The following is a 26,997-nucleotide window of genomic DNA, read 5'->3' on the forward strand; positions in this document are numbered from 1 at the left end:
GGGTTAAACATTAGCAGTTTGCTCAGAAAGAAGACAGTCTAAGGAAAAATAGTCGAGCTTGCTCATGGTTAAGTAAACTATTCCCAGGAGAAATGCTGCTACACAATCAGTAAGCACAATGAAGACTGACATGAAGGAAAGATCAAATAGGAAGGATTGTGCAGCAGTAAAACAACAGCAGAGATGTATATGACACTTTAAATGCAGGTCCTTTTCACTGCTGAAGAACTTAATATCAAGTGCTAAGAAGCAGGGGGAAAAAATTCTCAGAATTAGTGTGGAAACAGATAGTATCCATTCTAATAGATTCAAAGAGTATAAAAAAGCTAGTCATATATCAAGTGTCACACAATTATTTTAAAACTATCATCAGTTATAACATCTTCCAATTAGTATCTCCTACTTAAAGCAATGGCAAAGATTAACAGTAGTTTTCATATTTAATCCAATTCTTGAATTAACGGGATAGTATCCAAGCCTCAGAAGCAATGACTACATTCCCAGTGGGCTGGCACCGAGCACGGCCACAGCATGCCCTGCTGCAGAGCCGACACAGGGAAGAACCTCACATGCAGGGGACACCAAGCCACACCAGCAGCTTTCTCTTCTATTAGCTGCTGATGGTAAGAGTCACAGATACATCCACACACACCCAGCACGTTGAAGACTGTCATCTTATGCACAGACAAGTTAATTGCATTTTAGAATGCATTTATACCATACTCCTGTTTCCACCTTTTTTTTTTTTTTGTTAAGAATAGTCTCCCAGCTTTGTAATGAAAGAACAGGAGAACAAGTCAAAGAGCACCCACTTAAAAAAAGGTCTCCTCAGTACTAATTAACTATTTTTTTAAGCATAAGTAAGAAGTGAAGACAACCATGGAGAAGGATGGCATTCAGAATAAGCACATTGCTTTATTTAAACTTCTCCACAAAGCCAGTACACCAAGGTGTCTGTCAGACCCACAGTTCTGCTGTTCAAACTGCCCCCTCCAAGGGGCTGATGAGGTTACAGGGGAGGAACTAGCAGTACACTTATTTTGTGCACTTAAAGTTTGCACCAGGTACTTCAGCAGCCTCCAGCTGCCTTTGAAATAGGTCTGTAGCAAATGGTTTCAACAGAGCAGGTGCATTTTGAAACAAACAAACAAAAAACCAAAAAACCAAAAACCACCAACAATGCAAAAAACACCAAGAAAACCCCACAAAACTACTACAAGCAGAGGAAATGACAGCTATGGAAAAGCAGCCCAGACTACAGGAGACCTATGAGCCTGCCCCCACGCCCCCAGCACACCTTTATGGGCAGAGCTACCCCATTGCTGGGCCAGCTGTGTAGCCGCACAGCCAAATGCACAGACACCTCCCAGCAGCAGCACTGCACCTACAGCAGCTGTGCCAGGACAGACCTACCAGGCAGGCGTGCCATCTTTCTCCATACCTCGCTTGCCATTGCATCGAGAGAAATGCAGAGCTTAAACCCAGCCTTCGAAAATGAACACAAAATACTGAAGCCAGGAAAAAAGTATAGAAACCACAGGCCTCCCCTGGCTAAGAGCACAGTTCATTTCCTGTAACCGAGAAGGAGCCTTCAACTATTTCTCCCTGATTTAAAACAAAACAAACAAACAACAACACACACACAAAAAAAACCAAACACAACACACCACCACCACACCAAACAACCACACAAAAAAAACCCAGACAAACAAAATACCAAACAACCACACCAGCTTCTTTCACCGCAGCTTTCAAGGGCCTTTAGGTATTTCTAAAGGTAAGTGAATTGTCTGATTTCAGGGCATTAAAAAAAAAAAAAGAAGAAAAGAAAAAGCAGTTTTATACCATTTCTTTTTTCTCCCTTCACACTTAGTTAATTGCAGGCTGAAGTGCTTTTTAATAGGGAGGGAAAAAAAAAAAAAAGCAGTGTGTTTGAGCTAAATTACCCATCTCTCTTAGATACAGAAAAGATCTGATCTGCTAAGAACAACTGTGTTTTTTACAACACTAATAAAATCCCTTCAAGATAAATACCCTTCTAAAAAAATAATTGCTTGTATCGTATCCTTTCAATATAGACACCACTTAGTCTAAAGCAGGGGGAGAAAGTCTATATTCAGTATTAAACAAGGATAAAGCATTAATCCTGAGTCAAAAATAAGGATTCTATTAAAAAAAAAAGTCTACAAGCTGGTATTTCTGGCTATCAGAGTGGAAACAGCAGCCTTGAGTTAATACCGAGGCTGTCTCCTGAACACAGCAACAGTTCAGCAGCTCAGTGCCAGCTTCAGCACATGAACAAGGCAAGAGCATCCATGGTACACAGCACCTGTTAAAGGGCTCAATAGAAATTGCAAAGTGTTTTGACTCAGGCCCCTAGCAGGCCAAGATACATAATTCTGAACTGCAGGAGGTGTCCTATAACACTGATAAGTTCAGAGGCTTTTTTTTGTTCTTTACAATAGCTGACCTGTGGTTCCTGCCTCAGATTTCTGGTTTCTAGATCAGTACGAGGGTGGATACTACCACCTCTACCTAATGGAGAGAACAGTTATTCAGATAGCAGGGGATGGGGGTGGAAATATCACCCTACCAGAAGCAAGGGGAGGGTTTCACCCAACTCTAAGATGGTGTCTTGATCTACTCTACAGAGTAAGTTAGGATGGGGAGGCCAACTACTGGAAGGACAGGGAAAAAGGGGCTACTATGCACCCACAAAATTAGGTTCATGGGGACAGAGGACACAAGAAGGAGCATAACTAGCTGAATGATGTCACTTTTCTGTCACAGGGAATTGAGCTTTCCCATCACCGTTTCCAGGGCTATTGCATCTGTGTGGGCTGTGGGAAATAATCCCAGCCTGAACGCAAGGCCAGTTCCCTAAGAACGGAGAGTTTGTGCCCCAGCAAGTCAGAGGCAAGGCCTTATGCCCATTTCCAGTTGCACCAGCTTTGCTGACAGTAGGAACTGGGAGGACACACAGCAGAAGTCTTCAGAGTTTCGCCTCGGTCAGTGAGCTCAGGGCACGCAGGAGTTTCAAAAGGCATTTCACAGGTTGCAGTCCTGCACCTAAAAGCTGCCCAGGCCTGGTTGTCCGGATGAACCAGGGGCACTTCCACCAGCGCTCTGCTGTGTGTCTGATTGCTTGGGGATTGCAGTGTTAAGGTGCTCTCATCTTTCTACAGCCCAGAAAGCGAGAAGGGTACGTAAAAGACACACTGGAAGAAAAGGCACAGCTAGAATCACTTCAGTCCAGCAGAATATTTTTTCAATTAAATATTGGAAAGAACAATGTCTGAACTGTTCTTTTGGTTTTTCACAAGGCAATACAATATTGTGAAACTTACAGATAGGATTACACACCAGTTGCTACGTAGATTTTTGTTAACATTGCCAAGGAAATGCTCCCTATTACCCTTATTTGATCACCCACAAAACAAAGGCCTAACTTACCAAACGGAAAGGAGACAGCTGAAAACCAACACCTGATCTGTCCCACCCACCTTCTCCCCAAAACATACAGAGTTCCAATTGCTGAGCAGAGCAGCACTGAGATGGGGACACCATCAGCACCTGAGAAGCAGTTTTGGGCATCTTGTAAAATTTGACAGCTTTTATACACTCCCTCACCATCCCCTTTTCAGTCTTCTTATCTGCACCAAGAGCAGAAGCTACTAGAATAGCTGCAGATGCTCTACATCTACAGAGAAGCTCAACCCTTGTAGGAAGATTCCTTGCAGGACCTGTTTAGAGAAATTTCTATTGCAAAGTAGCAAAGAAAAAATCAGAAATGGTTGCAAAAAATAAAAATCTTCTGTAGTGGACTAAGGAAAACCTGAGGCTCCTACAGGGCCCAAACAAGAGCAATGCTAACTCATAACGTACTGTGGAACCACCTCACTGTCTGACAACAAATTTGTCACCAGACATCAGGTTCTTTCTCCTCAGTCCAGCATGGTCCTACCAACACAACCAGTCACTGAACAGGTATGTGAGAGCAGAAGGCAGGCAGGCACACATGTGAGCTCTGCAATATCGCAGAACTGGCACCTGTGATAACTTCTCAATTCAGATAAGAACTACAGCACATGCAAAGGAACACCTTCCCCTTGAGCTGCCAGTTGGTTCCTACAGCTGTGTGGTGTTGTTGGGCAGCACCAGCTTTAACAGCCACTTATGTCACCAAAGGCTTCCTCGCATAGAGGAAATCCAGGATTGCCATTTCTCTCTTCTTTGGCTCATGCCAGTTATCAGAAGGGTATTCCAGTGCTGATTTGATAGAACATCTCATGAAACCAAAATTAACAAACAAAAAAATGAACTAATTTATCTTAAATGCTATTAAAACCACTGCCCCCCCCCCAAAAAAAAAACCAACCCAACAAAACCAAAAACCCCACAAAAAACCCAACCACACACTACAATCCCCCCCTCAAAAAAAACCCAAAACACACACCTCCCCCCAATTCACCGCTATGAGACCTACAGCTGCATTGTACTCCAAAGATATTTCAGAAACATTAGCAATTTATAAGCTATCCAATTACCCCACCTGAGGAGCAAATCTGAAATACAAATAGGTTAATAACAGATTTTTTTTTTTTTTGAAGAAATGCTATATGTCTATCACAAGATAAAATAACTTCCATCCATCGCAGGCCACGAAACAAGCTTATAGACAAGATGTGCAACACAATTAAAATGTCCTGAGCATTCAACAAATTAACCAAGACCCACTTTAAAAAATTCTAATCAAGAGATTTAAAATAATATCCAAGACAACAAGCAGGTTGCCTGAGAAAAGATAATGTTCTCAAAACTGGCTGCTCAGTTATGATCCTAAATCTAGTATCAGAGGCTTATGTGAAAATGGCTTATTAAATCCCAACACTGCCATTAGTTTGATGGCTGTGGAGATGCATTAGGTCAGCTCTAGCATGTGTAGAGGCTGGAGTTGCAACAGAGAGCACTGCAGCCAGGTGAGCTAAAAATAGGACTTTTCTGTATCTACTCTGTGGATACAGAAACTTAGTCTGATACAGAGTATCTCCGAACAAATTTGATAATTTTATCCTGAACATTTACTTCTTATCTCTCCTTTCTGATCCACAAAAGGTAATAGAAGTTTTATATGCCTCTTCATGTGTTGTTTTTCTTTCTCCATACCCAAGTCCAGTTTTGCTTTTACCTGCAGCGCTGGCACATGCAGCTCCCAGGCAGTCCAGAACAACCCAGCAGTCCAGAAGGTACCTGGTAGGACTGACACCTGTGCTGACGTGCGGGTTGCCAGTTACCCAACTTATCACTTACAGAAAGGGACAAATTTCCTAATGGGAGCAAAACCACCAGATCTGCTGGGACACACCTACATATCCAGATTTCTGCTTCCTAAAGAGCAGAGTGCTGGGGGTCACTTCCCATCCTTAAGGTCTTCCCCAAGCCCTCAAGGCACATGGTCCATGTCCTGTGGCTCTCTACCACACGGGGATGCCCCTCTGCAAAGAGTGAAGAAACCTGTCCAACACAGAGCTACCGTACACAGTTCAACCTCTTCAGGAAAAACACAGCTTATAACACTTTACCCTTGGGACTCAGACCACCCCAAAGAAAAGTGAGCATCATGGTCACAAATTGGAATGTGTGTGTCAGCAAAGTCTCAATCCCTTAATTGCTCTGTTGTGAGTTGGTTTGGTTTTGGTTTGCTTTTTTAATTGCTCCATAATGACTTGCATTAGTAATACTGTTGCTGGAGCAGCTGCAGAACACTTGCCCCATGCAAGTATTTAACTGTCACAGAGCACCACTCTTGTTACAGTTTCAAGACCAGAATTCAATTGTATTTAGCACTTTGTAAGCCAAACACCTTGTGGAACGACCTGTGCGTAATCACAGTGCGATGACGTGGTGCATAATCAATTCAAATCAACATTGCACCTGAACATGCAGATTTAGGAACAAAGTATTTTAAGACATTAAAAAAAGTTAGGTCCCTTCCTCTTTCATATACGCAATTGTAAGATCTAGCATGTACAGCTGAGGTCTATAACTTTCACATCGCTTAATCAAAAAGAAGATTCTAAGATACACATCACAAAAGAGAAGTGGCACTGAAAGTCATTAAACACTCATGTAAACTTCATGTTATTTCACATCTTAACAGATGTTTCCAGAGAAAGATATTTAACACATCAGAATAATACAGACAGACAAGCAGTGACTGTCTGTTGAAGAGACAGTAGCTACACAGGAAATAAGAAACATGGAAAGATTGCATAATGATTTTAATGACTTTTTCATCTTCATTCAAAGCAGCTAGTATGATGAAGTTACACAAAACACAGCAAATCTGGACAGGGCAGTAGTCTTTGTTCTGTTGAGGACGGGGTAATTAGACCACCACACTGAAACTGTCAGGCATGACAGATGCCTCCCACTCAATAAGCAGCAGAAAAAAATGCTACTCTGAGTCTGGAAGAAATGCAGACTTGGGCAGCACCAGCAATACTTGGGCCACGGATCTTTTTAACTAGGTAAAACACACACTGTCTTTAACAGAAAGGTGATCGAATCAGCAGAAAGAAACATCATGAAAATAGAACAGGATGTGCTCATATCTGGATTCTCAGAAAAGTGAGAAGTGCTGGTTAAAGCTCTGGCTGGAGGCAGCTGCTCTGCTCACCATTTCAAGCCAGTAGTGCCATCCGATTCCTCCTGCGCTCAGTGAAAGCGGTCTCACTGCACATGACTGTCAATTAACATCCTAGATAAGAAAAAAATAAGTCCAGCTCTATTACCTCTTCTTAAAGAACAAAAGAAGCAAGCATCCATCAAGGCCTGCAGTTCTAACCAGCTCAGGTCAAATGTGTATTTGATCCAATACAATCATCCAAAGAGTCAACAATTTGAAACCAACAGTTTTGGAGGGGTTTTAGGTGCAATGAGCCAGTTTTTCCCAGACGATTGTCTCCATGATAAAAATTAATCAGCACTGAAGTGCTAGCTTACTTCTCCTGCAAATGAAAGCATTGTAGCATTGAAAACTGCTGTGATAGAAACACACTTACTTTTCTATTAGAAAAACTGAATACAAGTGGTACAAGTGCTATAGACTTGACCATAAAACCATGTAAAAGTCACTTAGTGGGCAGAGTTTGGAGCCCACACCAATGCCATATGATGAAATACGTCCTTATGAAAGCAAACAGACACTAAGAACTGTTTCATGCTAGATACTTCTGGTTTTAGGACTACAACCTCTTTCACAGAATCACAGAATGTTAGGGATTGGAAGGGACCTTGAAAGATCATCTAGTCCAATCCCCCTGCCAGAGCAGGAACACCTGGATGAGGTTACACAGGAAGGTGTCCAGGCGGGTTTTGAATGTCTCCAGAGAAGGAGACTCCACAACCTCCCTGGGCAGCCAGTGTTCCGTCACCCTCACTGAGAAGAAGTTTCTTCTCAAATTTAAGTGGAACCTCTTGTGTTCTAGCTTGAACCCATTACCCCTTGTCTTACTGTTGGTTGTCACCCAGAAGAGCCTGGCTCCATCCTCCTGACACCCACCCTTTATATATTTATAAACATTGATGAGGTCACCCCTCAGTCTCCTCTTCTCCAAGCTAAAGACACCCAGCTCCTTCAGCCTTTTCTCACAAGGGAGATGCTCCACTCCCTTCATCATCTTTGTTGCCCTGCGCTGGAGTCTCTCCAGCAGTTCCCTGTCCTTCTTGAACTGAGGGGCCCAGAACTGGACACAATATTCCAGATGAGGTCTCACCAGGGCAGAGTAGAGGGGAAGGAGAACCTCTCTCGACCTACTAACCACCCCCCTTCTAATCCACCCCAGGATGCCATTGGCCTTCCTGGCCACAAGGGCACAGTGCTGGCTCATGGTCATCCTGCTGTCCACCAGGACCCCCAGGTCCCTTTCCCCTACACTGCTCTCTAATAGGTCATTCCCCAACCTGTACTGGAACCTGGGGTTTTTCCTGCCCAGGTGTAAGACTCTACATTTTCCCTTGTTACATTTCATTAAATTTTTCCCTGCCCAACTCTCCAGCCTTTGTTTGAAATATTGCCATATAATTTTGTGTGTAAGTCAGACTGATGAAAGATATACATTTTAAATACATATGCAGTTTGGAAAAAAAAAAGCAATGTGCATCTCTGAGATGTCAAGTTTTCAGCAAAATAGAGACCCATGTCTCAGTTTAACCACTATCGTTTAAGTGATAAAGGAGGAAGAGGATAACCAGACTTTATTCTTCAAATAGGAGTTTATCAGAAGTATAACAGACAGTTACTAGGACGCTTGCTGTGTTTTTTTCTTTGCTCTAAAAGAAGTCTGAAAAATGTTTAGGTGAAGCTGGGCCTCAGCAAAGTTTTGCTGGCATGAAGGCTACAGTGTCAGAAGGGAACTGAAGTCACAAAACCTGTTTCCTCTGATGTTTAGCACAACATGGCAATAGTCAGTTTGCTTGGGAGGGAGAAGAGCATGTGTTTTGGTATACTAAAGGGGCTCATCTAGAAGGCGCATATATTGAGGAAGGATCTATGAAAATGAAATGATTTAAACAAGGGCACAACAAGAACATGCAATGGTTTGAGCCAACTGTTCTGTCGGCAGTGCTGCCAACTACAGCGTAGTGCCTTTCTCAACACAGAATACCAGCATTCGAACATCAAATTGGGAATCTAGCATCCATTTCACGGATCAGGAGCTAGATGTTACAGTAAATTAACTTGAGTTTAATGAGAGGCAGAAGTTCTCCAGTTGAACAATTTCTTATTTCCCACACAGCTTATCAAAATGCATACCCAAATGCCCTTGATGCCCTGGTACTTGTATTGCCTATTGCAGTCTCACATACTCAAGATTTCCACCATAAAGTGAACAACCTATACAACTGAACTGGTCTTAAAACATAAACTTTCTGAAGGTGACAAAAGCAGGGTGATATCTAAACAACATTTTCAATACAACCTTACTCTGTCTCTTCCAATTTGCACATATAGAGTTAATCGACTATATCCTGAGCACTATTCAGCTACTAAGCATTATTATGCTAGTACACAGCTAACTTATATGCCCAGTTGCTAATTTATCAGTTTTCAGCGACACGCATATGTGAAATACACAGCAGTACAGCAGAGAGATCAGTGACTAAGAGCAAATTGGGATGGTTTAACAGAAGCATCAGCAGAGGAAAATTCCACTGCTTTGCAAGCAATCACGTAGCCCTCAAGAGCAGTAGTACTCATAGGGGAGGAAACGGTTCACTTTCCCCCTCCCCTTGAGTACCAAATCTCTCATCTGTGGTTACCCTCAACGTGCTCACCCCAACCAACATCAGGTAGGTGTTTCTCACCGTTCAGCAGGAACCGATTCAGCTCACCAAGGAGAAGTAGTGCTCCTGGTGCTACATCAGTAGCCAATCACCATCAGACAAATCATTTTTTTAAACGGATGGCTGCTCCTCATCGGAACAGTTTAAGCTCTGTGTGGCAAAATGCGCAGGAAATACAATTGCGTGAGTTTGCAGAGCAGCGAGTTCTCCACACCATGGGTTCAGGCTCACCTGTGGACCTCTGTGCCAGCCATTATTAGTACCAGGAAAGAGTCCAGCTCCTCCTAATCATATCTGCCCCACAAATGCAAGGGAGAAGACATCCACCAGGGGAAAGGGAGACTGGAGAGGACCAACTCAACCCACTACAGTTTTTCTCCCACCAGGTGGGCTCACGAGGAGCAGCGGGCACCTTCTGGGATGCCCAGGGTCACCGCAGTCAGCAGGTGACCAGCAAACTCGGGGCACCCGTGACAGCAGCATGTCACCAGTGGGTGAGCAAACCCCGGAGCATCAAAGTTTAAACACGCTCCTTTTCCGGGCCACAGCACGGGGCGGAGGAGGTATTCGGGAATCAGCACCGCGATGCACTGCGCTGCTCAGCACTCCGAATCGCCAGCAGTACCCCCGGCATGCCGGCGTCCTACAGCGGGGAGGGTCCCCGAGCCAGCACGGCCACCCCAACGCCGGGGGCCGGTGGCAGAGCGCAGCTCTGGGCAGGACACCGCAGCGGGCCGTACCCCACCCCGCCCCGCTCTCCGGGTACCCGAGGAACAGCGCCGGCGAGGGGCGCGGATCCAAGAGCACCCCCACGGACGCGCTGTGCCGCTCCGGGGCTCCCTCTCCCCCCGCCAGGGTGCGGCCTACCCCTGCGCGCCCGCCCGCCGGCCGGGAGGGAGGACTGGGGAGCGGGGCCGCAGCGCCGCATCTCGCCTCGGGCGGCGGGGGCGCGGCCGAGCACCGGGACCCGTCGCCACCTCCGGGCCGCCCCCCGCCCCGGCACCTGCCAGGGCTGACACCGGCCCTCAGAGAGCCGCCGGCCCCGGGAGGGGCGGCGCGGGGGGAAGCGGGGCTGCGGCGCGGTGCCGCGGCGGGGCTCACCGTAGATCATGGCCAGGCCGGTCTCGTGGAGGAAGCGGACGCGGCGGTGCTTGAAGAGCCAGATGGTGAGGATGGTGAGGGTGAGGAGCAGGATGAAGGTGAGGAGGCTCACGCTGTCCTGCCGGTGGCTCTCCTCCGCCTCCTTCTCGGTGGCGAGCTCCTCCATGGCGCTGCTACTGCCGCCGCTCCGCTCCGCCGCCCGCAGCCCGCCGGCTACCAGCAGCAGAAGCGGCAGCGCGGGCACAGCCATGGCTGCGGGCGGGCGGGCGGGCAGCCGGCCACGGCCCCCCGTCCCACACCCGCGGCGGCAGCCCGCGGGCACTGCCCACCGCCCGACCGGCGGGGAAGACAGGGAGGGAGGGACAGCGGGAGGGAGCAGCCCCGGCGCACAAGAACCCGCCCGCCATCGCCTCCCCCGGCCCCTTAAAGGCGCAGCCCTGGCAGCTGCGGCCTCGGCCGGGGAGCGCAGGCTGGCCCGCCGGGAGGACGCGGTGTCCTCCCTGCCCGGCGGAGGCGAAGCGGCGGGAGGCACCGGGGTGTGGGGCACAGGACGAGGGGCAATGGTTTTAAACTAAAGGAGGGGAGATTCAGGCCACATATGAGGAAGAAATGTTTTACACTGAGGCTGGTGAAACACTGGCCCAGGCTGCCTAGAGAGAGGTGGTAGATGCCCCATCCCTGGAGACATTCCAGGCCAGGCTGGACGGGGCTCTGAGCAACCTGATCTCGTTGAAAATGTCCCTGCTCATTGCGGGGGGGTTGGACTAGATGGCCTCTGAAGGTCCTTTCTGACCCAAACCATCCTGTGATTCTATGGGTGAGAACGGCCCCGCCGCGGGGCCGGTTTTGCCTCGGGAGTCCCAGGTGCCGCCTCGGCGGCGCGGGCAGCGCTGTGGGGTCGGTCGCAGTCCCGCTGTCCCCATGTCGCACAGCAAGGCGGCGAGCAGCTGTCACACGGGTGCGGTGTTGAAAATCACCCTGGAGCCCGCTCTGCCCTCGTTCGGGACCGAGCGGGGCCGGGAGCCGGTGGTGTCCGTGAGACCTGCAAGGGAATAAACGCAGCCGCTGCTCGCTCTGGGTCTCTACGAATGTGCACAAGTTCTCCCGAAAGAGTGAGAATATAGTCACTCGAGCGTTTTCCTACTTGGGTTTCTCTCCCTCCTTTTTTTTTTTTTTTTTTTTTCCTTTCTTTCCCACATACAGGAAAACTTACCAGACGTACATTGTCACCTTGGGGGTTTCCAACCAAATACATCCTACTGGAGATTTGCTTCTAGAAAGCAAGACAATTATAGGAAATTAATAGAGCTAGTCAGTATTTTTCATTTGGAATTTATTTGTTTTAAAATCATCTCGAGTTGGGGGAGGGAAAGAAAAGTCACTTTTTGCAAGCGAGCCAAAATCAGAACTTTCTCCTTGAGCTTTTTTCTTCAACGAATCACAAACCTAAAAAAAAAAACCCAAAACAACAAAAAAAAACCAAACAGAAAAGGGGGGGGAGGATTCCAAGTAATTAAAATGTTTGGTTTTAGAGAAATGTGAAGCACTGTAAAACTCGGGTTTGTGGGGGTTTTTTGTTTGGTTGGTTTTATCAGCTTCAGCAGGATTGTGCTTTGCCTTTGGCTACCAGAGGAATTCCCTCCCAGTTTCCAGTGGTAGTGTAAGCAGCGCTGACATTTCTGCTCCTGTAACATTTCCCCCAGCATGGTTATTTTCAATCACAACTTCTAACAGATATATTCTAGCCATTATTCTGCATAAAAAGAAAGCAGAATACCTTTGGCCATATGTTTGATTAGTTATGTGGCAGATCCTAGTGCTGTCCTTAGCACTGCTGTCTGGCTGCTTCTGGGAGCATTCCTTGGGGTGTTCCAGTTAAAAGAGTCTCTCTTCCAAACTTTCCTCCTGCTAGTGAATCTGGAATTGTCTCTTGTCACATTTACTTTCGTTTAGGAGGCTCCTTTTTGGAAATATTTTAAGATGACAGCTATGAAAATCTACATTTTTATTTATATGTAGTCCTTTTAATGATGGTATTTATGCAAATTCCTCAACAACCTTCAATATGCAGTATAATTATGTACAATTACCTTTAAATATTTGATTGTGCAGGGCTGAAAGTTTACACTTATAGTGCTGTCATTTGTAAACCTTTTAGAGATGAAAAGCATTAATTTGCCCTGAAGACCTGGCTCTTGAACCTACGTGAACCATTAAAAATTACTGCCTCCAGCCTGCCTTACGTTAAATCTCACATTCAAAATTAACATTTCTGGTAAAATGAGAGCATTATACCACTAAATCTTTATTGTATATCTTTAGGGTATACAACCTACATACAATACAACGTGTATCTTTAGGATAGAACAACCTACAGGCCTCACAGCAGACTACAGGTATGCAACGCAGAGCTAAGTATGTGTAATGCTGATGAAGTTATAAAATAAAAAGCTGACTGGCAACAATTGGCTCTGGGGTTTTTATATCATGTGCTGCATAGTGCTGGGTGAAGTCTGTTGCTAAGTATGTGCTGGCTCTTTTTAAGAAGACAATTTACATGTATATTGTAATTTCATCTGCCTCTCAGCTAAGCTGCAGCCAGGGTCTTAAGTTATTGTACTTTCTGTGAAATCTTCCATCAGTAACTTGTGTTTTATCCTTCAACTTTTGTGCAGGTCACTGTGCACTGCACCTCTTGCTCTCTAGGCAACAGTGAGAAATATCCAGGCATTTTTTTTTTAAAGCTGAGCATAATAGCCCAGATTTAGCGCTTTTTTGTTGTTGTTTGTTTGTTTGTTTGCTTGTTTGTGGGGTTTTTTGTTTGTTTCTTTTTGGCTATGTTGTTTGTGGAGCAAAACATTCATCCATAGTTTGGTGTGTCAGTGCTACCATCAGCATGAGCTTTAAACTTTCACATTTGTGTTTACGAGTGTTTTTACTGCTACATTGCTTTTGTAGCCTCCGCACAGGTATCACCTTATTCTAAGAACACCTCCACTGAAATCAGCATGCCAGTAGGCACTGTCCTATAGTATTTTTATTGAATTAAAAAAATATGTTCACACAAAATTGGGCACAACTCATCCTTACTCTGGACTATGTGCACATAACTAAACCCATACACAAATGGGTGATGGGAGTATGATTGGTTCTGTTTAAGGCATCTAAGTTTACTAGTGATGTAATTAAGTTCTTCTCAACTCAGTGTTCTGTCTACTATGTCATTGCCAGGGAATTTGATATGCACAGTATATCTGATTCATACAGGACAAAGTTTGCTGTCTCTTTACAGTCATGGATTGGTATCATGGTGCATGAATAATTTAACTGATTTACACAGGATCGTCTGGAGAGTATGATATCAAATAAGAAAAAAAGGTATCAAGTTGAGCTTGTCAGCTGTAAACCAGGCTGCATCCTTTTAATAGAGCTGTGTTTGCGCAGCTCAGTTCCTTACAGTGGTATAGCTGGCATATTGCTGTGGTGTTTTCAGTCATTAGGAACACCAGTAACTTCACCTCAAGCTGTAGCTCCGTCACTTTAATAACCCTGCGGTTACAGTTTGTGCTCCAACCTTTTTCTGGCAGGTCTCCACCTGCCTTCCCAAGCTGTTCTGCACTAAACCTCCCTTGTGTCTTCTGTAGGTGGCACCTGGATGCTACCTCTGTCTGGAGGCCACCACATATGTCGCAGAAGTCAGCCTGCCTGTTTAGCAAAGCTATCATTTTGTTCTATTCCTGGTTTCTTCACATTTATTATTTTTTATCTGGTCCCAGGCAGAGGTCTTACAATAGAATCACAGAAACATAGAATCATAGAATAGTTTGGGTTGGAAGAGACCTTTGAAGGTCATCTAGTCCAACCCTAGTCTTAGATCTGCTTGTTGTTTGAGAGGCCACACCTGAGGCAGAAACAATGATGTGTGCTTAGAGAGATGGAGGACAGTGGCCAAGTGGGATCACAGCAGAGATATCAAAGGCTTAAAACTAAAACTATGAGATGGCACTGAAATACAGCAGAGGACAAAATCTAGCCATTCAACAGAGTTCAGCCATACCTGGAGGGATGCAGGAGGATTTCGGTTTTAAATGCCCATAAATATGTGCATTTGCATGTAGTTAATGATTGACTCACAGGATTGATTCACATGAGTCTGACCAAAACACTATAGAGATATGGATCAGCCCACCCCATTCCTTTTGCCTACCAGTCTTCTCTTATTAAAAAGTTCATTCTACCAGAAGCACCATTAAATAGTTCACTCAGCATTTTTACAATTTCTTTTGTTATGAAAGTCATTGTAATCACGTGAACTGACACAGACTTCAGGTTTATTCTTATTCCCAGAGCTGAATAATGTCATGTGAGGCAAATGTGAGGTCCTGTTTTCAAGCCCCGCTGTATCTCTGACCTATTGGTGGTAACGTTGTCCACTCCTTGTCAGTAACACTGAAGAGCTCACACTCTCTCGAGACGTTTTCTGTACTATGCAAGTCTGTTGAGGCCAGCCCTTTGTGCTGACAGAAGCAGCAGTTTTGAGATTTTTCACTGATCTAACATGAGGTTGTAGGACTGGTTCTGATAAAGGCCTCACAGTTTCTTGTGCTTATAACAAACTGGAAAATCAAACAAATCCTTATCTTAATATGTGGCATGTTTATGCAACTGCCCTTGCACACTCAAATTTTCTAGCACATTAATCCAGAATGCAGTAGCAGGGCAGCTCAACCTTGCAGAGCAGCTGGCATGCCAGCCACTCTCCTTGCTGCCTCCCTTTCTTTCTCCTTTCATCCCCCTTAAGCCAAAACCTCCCCGTCTCTGTGCTTTAAAATGGCAACTCATTTTGAACCTACAGGTGATTTCTGGAGTGGGATTGTCCTGTGGGCTACCCTTCTATGTCCGTGTAAGATATCCCCACACCCCGGGATGCCATAAAACATGCCCTACTGCAGATGTGAGTTGAAAGAAATTTAAGTGTTCTGCAATTAGATTCTGAAGAATATGTCATGTTTTTACTGAAAACCAAATCTGTTCGAATCTCTGCTTTGTTGGAAGCACTAACAACTGTGACATTTCTGTTAGTACCAGTTCTGCAGAGGTGTCGTATATCTGAGAAAATGTCAGAACTGCCATTTTTCATCAGTGCAAATACAGAAATCAACATTAGTCTTTACAGCAGACAAAAGTCTAGCTGGAGTAAAAGCTGTTCCGTGCTATTTGCAAGGTGCAAAAGTCATTCACTGTGCAGCTTGTATGTCACGGCAAACTTTCAAAGTGTCTGAGAGGGATATGACTAGAAATTTTATCTACACAAGAGTGCTCTGCCATCTCCCTTATATCCAAACAGATTGTTTTCCCCTTCTAGCTGTATGTGATATCAGGAAATGTCTTTCTTCTAGGAACAAAGCAGATTTTCTCTTATTCCTCAGAAGAAGGCAGTTCATTACCCTTTTGTGTGCACAAGCACAGGCACATTGCAAGAAGAGCCAGAGGCCACGAATGCATTGCAAAGAGCAAGTTTTATTTTAGTTACCTCTCTACTAGGGGATCTCTGAAGTCGCACCTGAGCTCCCAGGCAGAGGTGACACAAGCGGGGACGCGGGCGCTGGTGAGTTCAGCGCTGCTGGAAGATTGCTGGGCCTGCTGAGCTCGCCTGGATTTCAAGGCTTCAGGCCGGCGCAGCCCCTCGCTCTTTCTCACAACAAAGCAGGAATCTCAGACATAGTGATAAGGTGCCTGGAGTTTCTCACAAGCCTAGGTTATCTAACACAGAGTTTCTACTCATCAAGCACACAAGGTCAGTAAAACAATTAGTGTGATATATGTGCTTTTTCTACAGACAGGTGCAAGTCACTTGAGCGTATTTACATTTAACCAACCTCCTCGCCATTCTTCCACTATACCTTTGCAGGTGCAAATCATGGTTATGACTTTCAATGTTACAATTGCTCAAAGAAGCAGCTAAGTGGTCGCTGTTCTCATTACTCATCACTCCCCACTGCATTCACCATAAATATTTAAACAAGCGAATATCCTAGCTACATGGCTCAACTTGTGTCAGAAGCACCTGAGAAAGTTCTAGAAAATAGCAAGTAAGCCTCTTCTGAGGCACACAAATTATAATTTGACCTCCTGCACAAAACTAATCTTGTCTAGTACTATGAGGAGTTGTGTAAACATCATTTGAACCTGCAAGCATGTACATAGATGCTCTGTCACCGTCAGCTGTCAGTTGGCCACTACCAGAAACAGTGTGTACGGAAGGTTTCCTTGAACACAGTTCTAAAGCACAGAGGAAGAAAGAGTGGGGAAAATGTAGATACGGTGTTGTGGCATTCAAATTTATTATAAACTATTTATATTCTATATTTGTATAATTATACCAAATCTTTTGACAAAGCTCTCCCAGAAAAGCCCACTGTTCTGTTCTTCATAGAGAAATAGCAAGTCAAAATTATATTTGATTAAATCTTGACTACGCTCAATACGCTATGCCTGTAGGCATTGCATAGGCTAGAAAGCGAATCTTTGTAAGTAAAATTATGCTAAGTATCTTGGCTTCATCTGAATTAGGCAGTCTAAAGGCATGGCTAGACACATGAAAGAAAAAGGTTAGATCCATCTTAAGAAGTTATGTCTGAATGTGCTTACTTTTGCTCTTGTTCTGGAACAAATCAGGAAGCTTTAAGTTCCTTCTACAGGAAAACAAGCTCTCCTAAAAATATTAGATCCTAAAACACCCACAGAGAACTGTTCTTGAGTGATAAATGGCTCCCACTGTGCTGGACACTGCACTCTGCAGTTTTGGAAGCGTAGTAGTCTGGTAAGGAGATGTAACTTGTCTGTCATATTTCCATAGGCTGAAAGGGATGAATTATTAACAATATACTAATACAGTCAATTTGTATAATCTAACCAATCTCCAACATAGATAATAAGTAGCCTACTAAGAGAGTGACTGAAGGTCAGCTGGCCAGTAATCACAGGATGATTGAAGCTGGAAGGTACCTCTGGAGCTCATCTGGTCCAACTCCCTTGCTCAAGCAGGGCTACTCAGAGCTGCCCAGGACCACATCCATGCAGCTTTTAAAAATCTCCAAGTATGGAGACTCCACCACCTCCCTGGGCAACCTGTGCCAGTGCTCAGTCACCCTCACAGTGAAAAAGTGTTTCCTGATGTTCAGAGGGAACCTCCTGTGTTTCCATTTGTGCCCATTGCCTCTGATCCTGACATTGGCCACCACTGAAAAAAGCCTGGCTCCATCCTCTTTAGACCCTCCCTTCAGGTATTTATATACACTGATGAGATTATCAATGCATGATGAAATTAGATGAGATTACCAATGATGAGATTATAAATGTTATCTCTAGTTTAGTAACAATAATTATCTCCAGAGTTTCCCAGACTACAAAAGTCTAAGAGAATGGCACTTCAAAAGGACAAGAACACTTTAATTGTAAATTTTTATTACTGTGGCAACTTAACAACTGATTGAGTGTTACTGATCTCATTTTACAGGGTCTGCCAAATAGTGCAGGAAGTTTGGAGACATGTATTTCAAAAGGCTGTGCAGGCATCCAGTTCCCTACAACTTGGGAGAACCCTGAGTCAGGGAGGCAGAAGAGGCTGCCTAGCCAAAAGGGAAGGGTCAGACGTAAGTGCAGAGTCAGATCAGGCGATGCCAGTACTGGGAGATGGTTGTTCTTTTCCAAGAATAAGCAAAGTCAGGTTGCTGAGGGCAGTGCCATTGGGCAAGTTTTAGCTCCTGATGGATGCTGGCTAACACCAGTGGCAAGCTCTAAGGGAAAACATGCCATCTCCAACAGCTGAGCCCTCTCACAACAGCACTGCATCTACCAGAAAAACTATGATAGTGGGGCTGGGCCAAGTTGTGACAGGAGGTGAAGTCTGACAGCTCCCTAAAATCATGTCTATACTACGTGGAGCTGGACGTGGGTGATGCAGACAGGGGTGTTTGTTACTTGGTTGACTGCTAGGCTTCTGGCCAAAGGCAAAGAGGAGAAAGACACCAAAAGGCTTGAAATCAAAAGACAGGGAGAAATTATCAGCTGCTTCAAGATGCAAGCAATATTATCTCAAGCTGTACCCCCAAGATAGGAAAAGTGCAAGTCAGATACATTAGCGGGATCAGGGACACGGTAGTCAGGTCAGACACAAGCCACCTTCCTGTGCTATTGTAATGAAGGATCTGGTGTTATTTTGCAGTCTTTCCCTGTTTATTTCTTATTTTAGTGGATAGGATATTTCATTCTATAAAGAAGACTTTTCATGCTAATACTATTTTCAGATTCTCATGTCCTGTGTTATTTGAGATAAATTCCAAGTTTGGGTGACAAAATAGATGGGGTGATTCATTGTGGTGTGGTTATTACATGCATACAAAGCAGGGACATCTAGAGGCCAAAGCAGTGTCTGCAAACACAGTACAAATACCCCTACTAGATGTGGAGTATTAGAGCATTTTTCAAAAGCAGCTTAGATAATAAGTACATTGCATGACCTCTAGTGGTATTACGCCCAAGGCACTGTCAAAGTCTCCCATAGCAGTCTGATACAGTCGAGGAAAAGCCAAAGTTACAGAGGCGCTGTCACGTACATGTTAGTTCTAGCCTGCTGTACCCCACCTTACTGCCAGATTTATGCCGGACCAAATTTTGTCTCGCTGCCAGAATAAGATTGAGAAAAGTTTTCAGTTCACCAGAAATTCCAAACGCTCAGCACAGCAGATATCTTTCAGCAATGCTTTCATTGCCAACTAATCACACATGGTCATTAATCTTCCCTGCTATTGTCTTCTTGTGGAGGAATAAGGAATGTGGTGGCACCCGTGCAAGAAGGAACAGCAATGAGGATTGTGAGGTAAAATCGGGAGTGTCTTCCCTGCAGTGAAACCTAAAGAGAAGTAACCTTTTCTTTTAACATCAGCAGAAGAATAACCTTCTGTTTCGCTGATTTTGTGGGTTCTATCAGGGACCTATCCCCTCGAAGACGTGGAGCCATCATTGCTGACATCCCCTTAGGGGGTCCAGAGTCCCCATAGCAAGAGAAGGACGCTAAGAGTGACCTGCTGCCTGGGACACAGACTTTGGCAGCAGGGAGAGGTACGGCCAGGGCTGACAGAAAAAAGCTACTTGGGCAAAGATGAAGTGCAAATGGCAACAAACGTGGCAACAGAAAACACTGAACATGACGGTGTGATTAGGAAAGCAGGCTTTCCCACGGGACTGGTAGGAGGAGACCAGCGTTGTCACAGGGAGCTGCTGGCACAGCCTCTTGGCAGGACAGCCAGCAGGTCGCCAGACACCCCCAGACAGACAAGTTACGTTTTTTAGAGTTACGGGGCCTATTTCCATGGTTTCCATTCCCATCCATCATATTCTGTGGCCTCTGAGACACACTGGGTGTGCAATGAGTCAGTCCCCAGCAGCCCATCAGTGGAAAGTATTTTGATGCTCTGCCACAGCTGAGAGAGATGTACGGACATCTTGACAAAGTGCACTTACTCATTATGGAAGACTTATTTTGTTTTATTTGCACTTAAGTTTGGCTTCACTCACACTCTGGGGTTTGGGACCTTTCTCTAGCGCACTTTGTTTACATTTGTGGCAGCTGGCTGTATTTTCGATGTTTTCTAATTATTTGCTGGTTGTATTCTATTATTTGCTGTTTAGTCCTTTGGTGTGTAAACAGCTGCAAAATAGATGGAGGAACTTCAAAGAAAATTATTTTAAAAGGAAATAATTTTAAGTAAACAATATACTAAATTGACCACAAACCATTTTTATCCAGAAAATCAACATTGTGTTTGCTTTGTCTTACAATACTATTTAAAGTGGAACCTCTTTTCACATGCCTCAATTAGACTTTTAATGGATTTGTTTCAAGGTATAATCCAGGGTTATTTAGTCAGTGTGTTTATCTAAATAGAAACATCACCTTCATAATTAACAAGTGAGTATAATTCAGCCAGTTGTTTGAAGTTGAGTTGTTATAGCAAGTACCTCTTTAATGTGTATGTGAGCTGATTTGGTGTAGCTGCTTCTGGCATGGACTGTGGTTTCACTTACATATAGCACCTATAACAAACAGAGAACTGCTAGAAATAATCAGTCATAAACAGTTCCACATAAAAAGTATGACTTACCTGAAATGGCTGTGGAAGATCAACTTTAGACAGCTAAAGTTTCAATGTCTAAGCCTGTGTCTGTCACTCTTGGTTGACTTTTTGATTCATGAAGAAATTCAGTTGAGATAGGTTGGGTTAGCTACTCTCTGAAAGTGCTTATCTGGGATCAATTGCTTACAAAGAGATTGCTTTGGGTGACAAATTCAGAGTTACTTATCTAAACTAGCAGATCTCCTACGCTAGGGCTAAGAAAACCTACCCACAAACCTAGTTCGTTTGGCAGCAGTGGATCCCAGTGAGTGCTGCAATCTTCAAAAGAAAGGTGCTTTTTGATAGTTTGCCTATGCTGAAGATGTGCAGTCACTTGCAGAAGGAGAGCAGAGACAGGTTTTTCCTCATATGATCAAATCAGAGACAATTGATAGACTGTTTTGTTGGGGACACAGATCCTGCTGAACAGGTCTGAAACAGAGTAAAAGATGAGTCCCAAAGCATGCCATCCTTATTGGACTTTGGTTCTTCTTTTTTATATATATATTTGGTCTTGTCCTGATGCCTCTCATGCTGAAAAGTTTTTAGAGAGGTTACTGCAGTTTTAATAACTCCTGAGCTCCTGGAAAGAGAGGACCTGAAATTAATCAAAATAGCACAGGGTTGAATGAGAGGAGACTTCATTTGCCCTAACTCAAAGACATTTCCCATTCTCCCATTGCTCATCGGCCAGCCCTGCACCAGATTCTCATGGTGTGGCTGTGCTTCCCTTCTTTTGACTTCTAAGTCAAGATCAATTCACCTGAACAGTACACAGGTTACAGGGAGTGTACCTTCTCCTGTATAGGATCACAGAATTCCTTTGGGATTTCATCTTACAGTGTTAAAATCTGTATTTCTATCTGTCTGGACTGAGAGGAAGGTCTTTCCACATGACAGCTTTGTCCAATTGGTACCTCCCTCCGGCAAATGGGTCTATTTTGCAAGAGAACTTATATTTCATTCCACGCCAGTTCCTCTCCATCTGACCCTTTTAATTTATTGATTTCTGTACTGAACATTTTTGCTACTCCAGTGCAAATTACATTATTTGAAACCCAGTCTTGGTGTAATGAGTCTTCCTAACATGCAAGCAAGCTTTAGAGTTTAAACTCTTCCAAATAATAATTACTTCAGTATTTTTTTTCCATCTGCTGTCTCTGCAGAATCCCTTGCTATTTTGTGTTATCAACAGTTTAACTAATTTATTCCTCAGAGTCTTACAGTGACGCAGCAGTATTTCCAAAAACAGTGTCTAGAATGTTTATTGCACATTCTGCTGAAAGACAGCAAGGGAAGAAAAGGCAAAACAAATGGAATCTTGTGTTTGTTTGCTTTAACAGCAGGACTGTTTTACAGTTAACACTGAATATTTAAAAGTGTAGTTTAGATCTGATTCACTGGCTTATTATGATGCTGATGAAGTTTGATAAAAATCTTGACCCCTGCGGGGATCGTTCAGGGTTACAGATTCCTGTGTAATTCCCTAAGGTTAATGTAGGCAGAGGCCAGCACTGCTGCAGCCCTTAAGTATATTTTGCCAGGATTCCACCAAGGTCCAGATAAGTGCTGCCTCCTACGTTTTTGTTGCAGATGCCACTGTTCTCACTTTTTGCCAGTGTCCCTGGAAGCATCAGGCAGCCACTGTTCTCACCCACAAGGACAATGTGCATGGCAGGTTGGCACCATAGACAAAGCCACTCCACAAAATGAGTGTGAAGAGCTTGACATTGGAAAAGCATAAACAGACTGTGCAACAATGTAAAATAAGACTGCAGAAAGACAAATTCTGATGAAATGTGCAACAGCAAATTTACAAGTGGCTCCCTCCAGCTATCTCTCTTTGATGGTCTGCTGCACCAGAATGAGGAAGACAGTGTCTATCCCTGGCCTTAGCAATCCTTCTCCCGTGCCACAGCAGCAGCTCAACCCAACAGCGAAAGAAGGTTGATACCATGTCAGAGGCTAAGCAAGAAAAAAAACCCAAACAGAACCTGTCTTTCTACAGTCAAAAAGTTATCAAGGCTGTAAAAATGGCAAGGTATTAAGTTATAAGAGCAAACAACCTTTATTGAATGCATTCTTGGCTTTTCTTCTCCACATTAGGACTGTGACAGAGCAAAACTTTCTAAGAGCCCACCTTTGGAACAGTGCTCCACTGAGCACCCAAACATTAAGTGCTAGAGACCTGGAAAAAGCATGAAGAGATATAACTGGAGGCAGATGCCTTCAGATGATCTCGTCAATATTAACTGTGATACAAAGGGAACTGGAGTGCCTCTTTAGAACAAGAAAAGTCCTGGAAGCTTAGGGAAGAAAGTCAGGGCTGCTGGGCTATGACGCAGCAAGCTGTTAAAGCTCATCTTAATTTTAACTATGTTAAGTCTTCTTGCTTAAATCCCACTGAAATCTGTAGGTTTTGGCATGTGCATACATGCCCTGCTGAATCAGCACTGTAGCTTGTTATCTGAATTGCTACCCTATCAGACACAAACCACAAAAGATTCACTCCATAAACGTTACTGTCATTGTATTGCATTTTCATTTAACATTAAACTGAAGAGTCTGTCTGCCTCAGCTCGAGGTTCAGGGTGGAACACAAGATTTTCTGGCCAAGTGAATGTTGGGCAACACCCTGGTTGTGGCAGCTCTCTTTATATTTCTTTATATCACTGGGATCTAGACTCTTCTGTAAGATCTATGAACCTGTAACTGCTAAACAGGAATATGCTTTATAGTTGAAAAATTAATTGTGCTCTGTTGCTCTAAGTGCACTCAGTACATTAGCAGCCCTTAAGCAGATTATGACCCTCTCAGCTACAGAATTTCTGTCACAGAGATGGCTTGCAGCAAAGTTCAGAATTAATGTGGGTTTTGTATCATACATTATGCTGTCCATTATGCTATTAGGATATATACTTCAACTATATCGCATAAAATATATTATGGTCTGCTTTCAAATTATTCTTTCATTCATTTGGGCAACAATATTTAATTTATGCCTTTTAAAAATTATTGACTATTTAATCTTCAGGAAAAAACTTCTGAAATTACTTGGGGTTCCACGTAGTGCCTTTAAAGAATGATTTTAAATAGTATGCTCTGTGTCTGCACCTCATGTACTGCATAGAACTTTGCTCATCTTTGTCCCAAACACCAGCAACAGAAAAAGATGTGTGGACATGATATAATTTCTTACAGGGAAGTTAATTTAAATTGGGAATATGTGGTGGGTCATTTCTGAACAAACAAGCTAGCAAATGTGAACTATTCAGTTTTGCTGTTTGTGCTTTTCCTTGTTATAGCATGTAAGTTCACAGTAACCTGGGACACAGACACACCTGTCTGTCGTTCCCACTTAACCCCAGCACTACAGCTGTATATCACACTTAACAGACTCTATCCTGGGGGCAGCTAAAAAAAAAAAAATGCATTCCTGTATTGACCAGCAGCGTTGTGGTTCAGCAAAGTTACTGATGACCAGGGCTCAGTTCTATATGCAAGGAGATGTTGGAAAGTCATATGTTGCTTGAAAACCAGGAGGATGTTAGTCCAAAATCATCGATAGCAATGCAAAATAGATTCTAGTAGATTTTATAAAAAAATTAGCCATGTTACTTGGTTTGCCTGGTCTCAAGTTCCAGATTAGCTTCTGTTGGTGTTCAGTTTGGCAAGAGTCTCCAGCAGTAGAGAATCTGCTAGAGCGCGGGTGTCTCTAGCACATCGATGTCAAACTCATTTTCACCGGCGGCCACATCAGCCTGGCAGTTGCCTTCAAAGGGCCGAATGTAATTTTAGGACTGTATAAATGTGACTACTCCTACATTTTACATAAGTGAGACACCAAGGAAAGGCCAATGTGATCTCAGAGTATGTGATGACTGCTGTGTGAAAATACTATTCAGTATATGTCATCTGCTTCTGCAAAAAAAAAAAAAAAAGTGTCTGTATGAGACTCCAATGCACAGATGTCTAATTGAAATTATTGTTTTTCACATTCATCAGCTGTCCAACACAGTTTACCACCTGTCTTTACAAACATTTGTGCTGTCCCACTGCATAGGTGGTTGGGGATTTAAATCAGCAGCTGGAGGCAAGGGATGTTTTCTGTAACTGTTCTGTCTTAAACGTGTATCAGAATACAGCCTCAGAAAGTGAACCCAGCAGTAAAGTATCATTCCCTTCATTCCTGTTGAATACTATGTAAGGAATTGCCACTGTCAGGTGTAATTTTCTCAACTGTAATTCACAATTTCATACGAGTATAGGTGAATCTAATCCTAACTAGGAATCCTTTTCAAAGCTTTATACCAATCTTAGATAAGTTGTCAGGATCTCAAGTACAGGATTTACAACCTTTCCTGATAGAAAACATGAAATGAGCTTTCAGAAAGTAGTAGTATTTAAGTTCTTTTGGTTTGTTTTCTTCATTTTCACGTCTTAGAGGTGATATTTTCAAGGTCTTCTCTATAACCAACAGGATTAAGAACCTGCTTTAAGCAAGACACCCTTCAGATTTTGTCACAAAGATAGGATTTCAAGAGCCTTAAGAGACACACGCACAGAATACAATGAATCTCATCGAGAAGATTGTGAAAGCTCACTTTTGTGCATTTTGGCAAGCTTCCAACAGCAGTGGGCAAACCTGATTCTGCCCAGCGTTGGGAGAAGAACAGATGTGCACACAGGGAGCTCTCCCTTCCTTACGCTCCCTGTGCAAGACCTTAGGCAGGTTTCCAGGTCCCGATGTTTCCTGAGAACAGCTGCCTCCCTGTGCCTTTGGGGGGATGCTCAAAGGTGTTAAACGAGAGAAAAAAAGGGAGTTACCATCCTCTTACCTGTGGGTAAGCAGGAACTGCAAAGCTACATGAGGATAAAAGCCAACCCATACAGCCCATGCACACGCTTTGCGCATCTATCTGAAAGCGACTTCTCTCTTGCTGAAAAAGAATCACTGACCTCCTGGGAAGGGCACTGGAGGTCTGAAAAGTTCCTTGTGAGCTGTAAGTGCCCAGAAGGTATGGATATGGCAAGTCTCTTTCACCAAATGCCTTAGAATTTAAACTTAACAGTGAAAATGTTTTATTTTTCAGTTACCTGGAAACTACTGTTTGGGGATCACAAGGCTCTGTATTAGATGGTAATTAGGTATATTTCACAACATCGCCTCGAGGCAAATCACTAATTACAGCAGTTTGTTGAAATTAAAGTAAGTATAATAATGGTTGCTTGTGACTATGATATTATTGCAATCTTGTATGACTACACTTCGGGCTATTATTGTATCAAATCTCAGAAGCCGAGAGGATGGGTCTAACTGGCATATGAATAGAGAATGAAGAAATGAAGTAGGCATTTGCAATTTCTTAAGAAGTCACGTGCTCACAAGTCACAAGTCATACTAATTTGGTCTGGAATAAATATTCTGAAGCTTTAGTGTCAGGAAACACCCCAGAGCTTGAGAGATTGTGTTATGACAGAGAGATAAAACCTACGGCCTGTCCTGATCAGCTGTAGCCATATAAAATCCTCTGTTTTTATGGGAGCAATGATTTTGCAAGTAAATTGGTCATGGCAGCATGGAAAAATCTCAACTCAGAAACTTACATTTGCCTTGCATCTGCTCATTAGAAAGGAAAGTTACTTTCTTCTTCTGCATTTAAACACCTTTGTGAAGCATTATGGACATCGGTGATTAAATATTTCCGTTGTAAAGCTGCCTACATCTCAGTAGGGGAAGAGGTAGTCTCTTTACACATGTGTATGATCAAGTCCTCTGTTACAACAGATAATCCATTATTATGAGGTAACAATGTTCTGGAAATGTAGTTTTAGGTTTTGCATAGATTAATTAAATGGTAATTCAGCTTTTAACAAAAATGTATCAAATGTTATTTTTATTCCTCCTAATGATTATAATATTGTTAATGGATATGCAGAAAGAGGAGCCTGATTGCCAAAAGTCTGCGGAACTTTGCTAAATTACAGTGGTCTGGGAGGACAGTTAGACTTCAAGAGAATGAGCTAGAAGAGATTAGGGAGTACCAGACTCCCTGCAGCTGCAAACTGTCTCCAGCTGGCCTAGATGGACACACCGTGGAAAGAGCTGCTGCACAGAGGACTCAGTGAAAGACCAGGATCCAGCCAGCCAGTGCCCAAGAAACCCACATGAGTGGCTCATAGAATAAATCCATGTTGTAGCCGAGATGTAAAACTGTACTTTGTGTTGTCATTGCCAGCGCTGGCTGAGCTGCTGACTTGGGCTGCAGCATCAAAAGCCCAGAGCAGGCTCCACACCTGCCCAGGCACGGTACAGCTGATGCCAAAAATGGTGTCAGTCACCCCCTTCCTTAGCAACCATTTCTGGCCA

General features: G+C 43.7%; 1 protein-coding gene across 1 annotated transcript in view; it reads right to left on the reverse strand.

The window, feature by feature from the left end:
- SLC9A7 (solute carrier family 9 member A7) overlaps nt 1–10,771 on the reverse strand; it is an 80,337-nt gene extending 69,566 nt beyond the window's left edge. Inside the window, exon 1 of the mRNA XM_065652077.1 lies at nt 10,450–10,771. Coding sequence (XP_065508149.1) covers nt 10,450–10,699 — 250 coding nt within the window. The 5' untranslated portion in view covers nt 10,700–10,771. The remainder of the gene's footprint in view (nt 1–10,449) is intronic.
- Nucleotides 10,772–26,997: the final 16,226 nt, after the last annotated feature.

Source organism: Caloenas nicobarica, chromosome 1, assembly GCF_036013445.1.
Source record: "Caloenas nicobarica isolate bCalNic1 chromosome 1, bCalNic1.hap1, whole genome shotgun sequence".
In the NCBI taxonomy this organism is placed as follows: domain Eukaryota; kingdom Metazoa; phylum Chordata; class Aves; order Columbiformes; family Columbidae; genus Caloenas; species Caloenas nicobarica.